Genomic DNA, 7,890 nt, shown 5'->3' with positions numbered 1-7,890 from the left:
AACAATTTAACAACACCAGGCATCTAGATGCCTATGACAGTGTTGAAATATGTAAATACATTAACGATGGTTATACTATATACCTTGTTAAAATAATATTTTAATTATTAGATTTACCTGACTATTTCATAAAGACACATTGTAAAATTGATTTAAGACCCATAAGACGCAGGTACCTAGAACAGGTATCTATGATATAAATAAGAATAACTTTGTAAATATGATTTGTTGGATCTTCTTTTTGAAGATAATCACTTGGTGATTGAAACACGTATCAAGGTGTTAAAATAACGGTTTGGTGTTGGGAAAAAACTCCAGTGATAGAATTGGTCGATTCTTGAATGAAAACGAAAATCGAAAACTTTTCCAAGTAACGCTCCATCGTGAGATTTTCACTAGACATCAGTTTACGAAATCGCAATACGTGTTTTGCTTAAGCCGCCCCTGACCGATTTGCCAGCCGACTCATCGAACAAACACATGCTCTCACAGCGAAAGAATGCAACCTCCGGTAAAATTCTAGTCGAGTACCGAATGTCTACAAAATTCTCGAAAGGACCTTTACCGACCCAAGAGGGCAGTTGAGAAAGTGAATCGAGCGGCTAAACAAGAAATTCAAGTAGTGGAAATAAATTAAGCGTTAGTTGATAAGTGCTATAATAAATAAATTAGTTTGTGGTCCAAGGACTAACGAGGTCTTACCTTTTAACGTGCGATTCCTAACACGGTTTGTTTGAGACAATTGATTCATTGATTTGCCACAATAGCGTCTTCAAGTGTTTTTATACGTTTTCATTTAGGTAGCTATCGTTAAATTGCACAATGAAGTATTCATTCAATAATTTGGTCACCAGTGTCACTGGTCACCAGTGACCACTGGTGACCAGTGACATGGTTACCAGCGTCCATGTTTCTATTTCTGTTTTTCGTTGAAAATCATCACGTTTAATGAATATTACAATTTCAAATCTCAGATGACTTCACATGTCTAAAATTTTGAAAATATATTATTTGTAAATCAATAACCTTTCAAATGTGTGTCATGAATTATTAACTCAACAAGAATCCTGAATTAGTTTCAATCATGATACTTTTGCAAGGATTGTTCAATACATTCATTACTACAAAATGCACTGGATTATTGTCATTTCCATTGTTTCGGAATTGATATTGGGAAATTGAATCATTCTAATATAAGTGAGGTTTTCTTGATGACAATTTGATGTTACAATGGACTATTACTTGGGAATATATGTTTGCTGTTCATGTTTCCAAATAACGTTGCTAAATATTCAATTACGAACTTTGCAAGAAATCACAACCCAAATAGCGTTTCGCAATTCAACGAGAAAACATTGTAAATTGGGAAAGTTCCTGTCTCTTCAAATTGATATTTATATTGAATATCTACTTCGGTAATTACATTTGCAATAACGAAATACAAATGATTCATATTTTTGCCGCAGGAAATTGATGAATATGAGGAGTTTCAATAGACTGAAAACAAACTGAATACAAGAAAAAGGCAGAATGAGAGCTTTACTTGTTGAAGAATAGAATGAGGTAGAATAAAATGGAAAAGAATAGAATGGATTGGAATAGAATAGTTTAGAACCGGGTGATATGAGATGAAACGAAATAGAGTAGAAGAAAAAAGTAGGGTAGGGTAGAGTAGGGTTAGGGTAGGAAAGGGTGGGGTTCGGATAGGCTAGGGTTGGGCAAGGTAGGGCCGGGTGTTGAGTGGTGGAGAAGGATAGGGTATTGTGGGGTAGGACAGAATAGGGAAGGATGTGTTCTGTGGTCGGGTAAGAGAAAGTAAGTGGGGTGGCTGGAAAAGGGTAGGTGATGATATGGTAGGGCAGGATAAGGTAGGTGAGGTAGTGTAGAATAGAAGAGGTTACTTTGTCCGTAGAAAAAAGGAAAATGAAGGGAAAACGAATTTGTATTGAAGTCATTTGAGTAGAATGAAATGAGTAGATTATAAAGTATTTCATAAAAGTATCAAAGTTGAAGAAATTGCAACATCAGTAAAATTGAAATAGAGTTACTGTGCATATGTTTCTGTTGACAAACATTTTTCATTTTGAACTAATCACAAATAAATGATAATTGATGAACATTGAATGTAAATGGAGGACTGGTGAATTGTGGAAACTATAAATATGAAATGAGGAATGTAAATAGTTGAATCAAAAGTGTCAGATGACGGATGAGATGAAGTGAAATGAACAACTTAGAATTTGAAACGTAAAAGTCAAGCTAATTGGGAAAATTTCACAGATCTGAGGAGTATTAGCCCTCTATCCCCTACCCAAGAAAAACATTTCCTTTATTATCTGAAAGGCGTGATAGATATAAAGGCTAGAATTTTTGCTTTCCAGTAAATTCTGGAACGATCGAGAGTATTCGAAAGCTTTCCACAACATTGCGAAACATCCTGGAACATTCTGGAATGTTTGGGAATAGTTGGAACGTTCGGGGACATCTCAGATCATCGGAAAACGATCAAGGAAGCTATATGGTATAGAGCTTTACACAAAACGACCCAGGCGAAGCTCTCTGGCATATAAAGACAGGCTTGTCTGGCTATCAGTGGTGCCATCAGTACCACATCGTCAGTTGCCATGGAGATCCTTCTAGATCTACCTCCTCTCCATATTTTTCTGGAGAGAGTGGCTAGATGGACTGCGTATAGACTTGTGCACATTGCCAATTGCACAAATCAATTTAACGCAGACTGCAACAGACTGTTGGTTGACACTGGAAGTCACAGCATTTTGGAAATGACCTCTGACTTTATGCCTCCAACTGTCAACTACAAACTGCCTTATAAAGTACTGTTCTCGAGTAGAAAGGACTGGATCCTCCGGGAGAAGGAAATATTAAGAGCAGATAGTTGTTGGTTCACAGATGGATCAAAAACACCTTCCGGTTCTGGTGCAGGTGTTTTGCAGTCGCAGACCCAGGACAGAGATATCAACCTGCCTAAGAACATATACGACTGTCTTTCAGGTGGAAATTACGCTATTCAATTGTGTGCGGAGAGATTGGAAGAATCCAACCTCATACACAAATCAATAAAAATATTCTCGGATAGAAAAGCGGCGTAGGAAGCTCTTGGCTCCTACCGAAAAACGTCTAAATTGTTAGCAAATTGCCAAAAACGATTCTCACCGATAGGAAGACTTTACAGATTGTCTCTGGTCAGGATTCCTGTCCATACTGGCCTTGAAGGCAATGAGGCTGCTGACTGCCCTTGCAAAGGAGGGTGCTGCAAGCAGCTTCATCAGACCAGAAACTTTCTTTGGCATCGCTTTAGGTTTTGGCAAACAAAGATTGAACACCTGGATGGCAAGAAGATTTATGGATTTCTGGCAGGATCTTCCAGGATTGGCTTACTCCAAGGCGTTTATTCACCCTTCGAAGCTTGATATCAAACAGTTGTTGGACTACAGTCCAACTACAGGCCTTCTTACAGGTCACTGTCATTTAAATCATCATATGCAGATACTCGGACTGTCGGGAGACAGTGTGTTTCGCCGCTGTTTGGAAAATGATGAAACAGCAGAGCACATACTTTGTGCTTGCCTTGCTGGGGACCGAATTAGGTTTTTAGAGTTCGACAGAGCCGTACTCTTACCATTTGACCTGAAAGACTACTCATCATGCGAACTAATCGGCTTCGTTGAGAAGCTGGGTTTATTTGGTCGAGTGTGAATAGGAGTGAGCCACAATAAATCCTTGCGGGTTGCAGTGGGGGGTCGAATAGACGGACTCACTTTGGATCTAACCTAACCTATAAGGTGAAGTAGCCCTTCATCCTCAATTCATGAAGGTTTACGTTTCCACCTGAAGTTGTCGGCCATTTATGAGGTTTCTGGAATCAAGTTCATTCATGGGATATTTCGGAGTTTCATCATTAAGGAGTCTAAAAACAAAGTTTATTAAGTGGTGCTCACGTCTATTGCAATTTTCAGCCAACCAATTTCATTAACAAAGGTGATAGTATGGGTTTTGTATCTATCTTACATTTTGGAGCATTTTGCGGTGTAACTTCAGCGACCTTGAAACTATCGAACTATCAAATTGAGCACATTTTTTGAGTTATGTCAAGGACCACCGTCTTGTTGAAATATCATTTCCTCTTTTATATATGCAGGGTAACTCTATGATTTTTCTTTTCAAAAATACTATCCCACACGTTCAGTTTTTGAGTATGTTGTGTATGTAGCGCGAGTATAACCCTGGGATTGCTATCAGACCAATAACAACAATACTGGCAATCAACCACACCATTCTCGTACAAAAAACACACATCGAATAGGAAATTACGCCCATCCAGTCATAAATTCGCAAAATACATACGACGATTGAAGTCGTCGTCAGTTAGTTCTTTCACTGATCAAATCTTATACAAGTAGAACTTCTACTTCTTTAATATTCGCTGGACACTTGTAAGACTCTCGCTGGTCACAACGGCAAATTTCTTGAGCTGAGCGTATTATCCATTGTTCTTCGATGCAAAATGAAGTTCAATCATTTCCACACTTCCCGCAATTGAGTTCTTAACGTGATGTGAAAATGATCTATTGAAAACATCAAAATAGTAGAAGGAAAATGCTGCCTCATGATGGGCATTTGCTAACCAAGTTAGCATCAACAGTCAAACTTGTCATATCTGAACACTAAAAATCTGACGACAAAATTGATAACAAAACTGAAGAAGCTGCTTGTATAATAATCATTGTATAATGGAACTGAGAATATTTGACACTTGTCCAAATAATTTTAATCAACTACGCAAACTTAGCATAATTTTACCTTAATATTTGATTCATCTTTTTTTTCTTCGGAAGTTCAGTCTCAAAATATGTTTGGAGTAAATTTAATTACACTGAAGTGATTCAACAAGGGTTTTTCTTATACAACAACAGGAGCATAACTACTCAAAATACCATCATTTAATTTTGCAGAATTGCATTACATAAAAAAACGTAGAAATGATTTCCTTCTTACAATACAAATTACTCCTCCACTAACCTTATTTTCCCTGTCAGTTCAAACTATAATAACAAGCATTTCCAATGATTACAAAAAAAAATAACCATCATCTGGAGTTTTTCATTATATAAATAAACCGAAGCAAACAATAATTATTTCACGGTTTGTTAAAATATAAAACAGCAGTCTTGTAAAACAGTATTTTTTCTCCAATAAAAACAAATTACCATTTATTATGCATCCGACGTTCTTCCATCTTTTGCTCGCTTGCAACGTCTGAACACACTCCAAGTGAAAGTGGTAAGTGTGTGAAAGTTAAACTCTCTAAGCATGGCCGTCTTGATGCTTCAGTCGTCCCCCGATCTTCATTGGTGATGTGTTAAGTGAATCGTGTTTTGTTTTTGTTCGCCAATATACGCGGGACTGGACTCTGTGATGGCTTTGAAACTGAAGTTGATATGGTAGAGAAAGAAACAGATGAGTGAGTAACTGTGATAAGGATCTTCCCTCCAAAACGAGACTGTGATTTTTTTATTCGAATACGCCAAAAAATATTCAGGATAATTGGAGCCGTAGAACATTTCTCACTAAACTTTGAGCTTCGATAAATGGAACATTGTCAGAATGAACAGAATACATACAGCTATTCTATCTCTCGTTTTGGGAATCTTCTTGATTCAAGCTACTGATCCACCATATGAGGCGTCCACAGGTAATTTTCTTCAGTTTTACCCTTTCAAAGCAGGCAGAAAGTTTTCCACCGCATCGCCTTCGAAAGAAATATCAGTTTCGAGGGAAAGAAATAAAAAAAGTGATTTGGAAGATTCTAAAAGTACCATAGCAGATAGACAATTTCTCAGCGCGTATCTACAACCACCACCTCCAGATTTTAGCGAAATCCTCTCTCCTAGGCCGATTCGCTTTCAACCTCATTTTAGAGATCTCGAATTCTCGGACCAGCGCTTTGTTCCAGATTTTTTGGTCCCACCAACTCCCGGAATTGCAGATGGACCCCTGATCCGCTTCAAGCCAAGTCAACCGATTGTGGAAGACAATGATTTGGACCAAGTCGCGCTCCAGAGTGACATAGGAAACGTTATGGACCTTGATAGCAACTCTCTTCCTCTATACCCGCCCATACATCAAGCTCCAACTGGGCATCAACTCTTCGAAAGTGGAAATTCCGCGAACCATTCCATCACCGAAGGTGATCGTTATCCAACAGATGAAAGTTTAAACAGCTTACACAACTACTTGAAACAAATTAACAGTGATTCATCCAAAAATTTACCAGATATTGCCAAACCGAATGACATCAAAGAAACCGTTCAGGAAGAGAAAACTCCGTACCAGGAACTCTTGGAGAAGGATATCATTAAGCCCCTGCTGAAACTCTACGAGAAAGAGATCCATCAGGAACCGGAAAATGGCCACCCTAGTAGAATATCCAAAGAGGATTATGTCGGTAATTTCAAAGTTATGTCGAAGAAAGAAATAGATGTGCTGATGGATGAGATAGAGAAGCTAGAAATGAAGGATTTCAGAAACGTGAACGGAAATCAGCAACTTGATGACAAGGAGAAGATAGGAACGAAGCTCATCGATGAGCTGGAAGCACTCAAACAACAATTTATTACCCGAAGAAATGCTATGGAGAAGTGGACACATAATATTGAGGGGGAACAGGCTACTGAAGAGAAGATGAAAAGCATGAGCCTCGCCAATGAAATAACGTTGGAGAAGAACGAGAAAATTAGGCGTGATGACATCACTTCATTGGAAAACAGGGATCAGGAGCATATTGGAGAGATACTGCCAGTAAATTTCAACAGGAATATAGATCGATTACAAATCAACAGAGCACTTTTTCCGGAAAAACTGAAACCCTTTCCGCTTAGATCTCCCAACTACCGAATGCGCAAGTCCTACGAGTTCGATGACAGATCCAAACTAACCTCCCTGGCTCTAGAAAGGTCTGAACCGCAGAGAATTCCCCTTGTGTTCCCAGGTGAAAGATACTTCGAACCTACAGGAGATCCGTCCGATTATGTACAAGGAAAAGAACTCAAGGCCTACGAAGCAAACCCACCAGGTGGTGAACTGATATTTCCACGATCTCCCAGACTCATTTTGTCTCAGTTAGATGCATACAGGACCCCCAGAAGGTTCAGGGGCTTCAGGGATTCCTACGCGGAAGGGTTTCAGCCATATTTTGATCCCTCAGCGCGATATCAAACGGCGTGGTCATCCAGAAGACCTAGAGTGATTTTTCCATCCGATCAAGTAACATTTAGAGACCCAGTGCAAAATCCTAGCCAAGAGCCCGAGCCCGAATTTCTAGCAGGAGATAATACTTTGCAAGATTTGCAGGAACAGGATGTCAGAGATAGAGGTGAGAGATTAATTTTTGAGGTATTTTTTTGTTGTTATGAAATTTCTGTTGACATGGGTGTATGCAACTTACTCCGAAGTATACAGTGTCTTACATCAGAAGTTTGAACTGAAAGAGTGAAGTTGATGAAATAATATATGGGTTTTTTTGAATGAAATCTTAAATATTGCTTTTCATATGCAGATTCCGTCGGAAAAGTACTTTCGAAAAATATAGAATAATTTGGGCTCGGAAGTTATGCCAAAAGTGATTTAAAAAACTCATCTATTCAACCGTTTCCATTTCTAATGGAACCTCAGTTGACGAATTTGTTTTTTCATAAGATTATATTAAAATTATTTCGTGCATACCAAACAATTTTTCAAGTATCACTTAAATGGTGTTGGAAAATATATCAATAGGTTGTTTCAGAAGTTTTGTCCGATTTAATGAATCTACTTCAGACTGTAATATCTTTGTAAATACTTCTTCAATTTAATCGGAATGAGCACCATTTG

At 38.3% G+C, this 7,890-nt stretch overlaps 1 protein-coding gene across 2 annotated transcripts in view; it reads left to right on the top strand.

Annotated features, from left to right (window-relative positions):
* Nucleotides 1-5,363: 5,363 nt before the first annotated feature.
* Nucleotides 5,364-7,890, top strand: part of LOC141487240 (uncharacterized) — a 111,683-nt gene continuing 109,156 nt past the window's right edge. For both annotated transcript variants that reach the window (XM_074186086.1, XM_074186085.1), the window contains exon 1: nt 5,364-7,393. In XM_074186086.1, coding sequence (XP_074042187.1) covers nt 5,626-7,393 — 1,768 coding nt within the window. In that variant the 5' untranslated portion in view covers nt 5,364-5,625. The remainder of the gene's footprint in view (nt 7,394-7,890) is intronic.

Source organism: Leptinotarsa decemlineata, unplaced genomic scaffold (assembly GCF_025532065.1).
Source record: "Leptinotarsa decemlineata unplaced genomic scaffold, Ldec_3_MD MMD2_tig00078422_RagTag_RagTag, whole genome shotgun sequence".
NCBI classification, from domain to species: Eukaryota; Metazoa; Arthropoda; class Insecta; order Coleoptera; family Chrysomelidae; genus Leptinotarsa; species Leptinotarsa decemlineata.
This window is presented reverse-complemented; position numbering and strand designations above follow the sequence as displayed.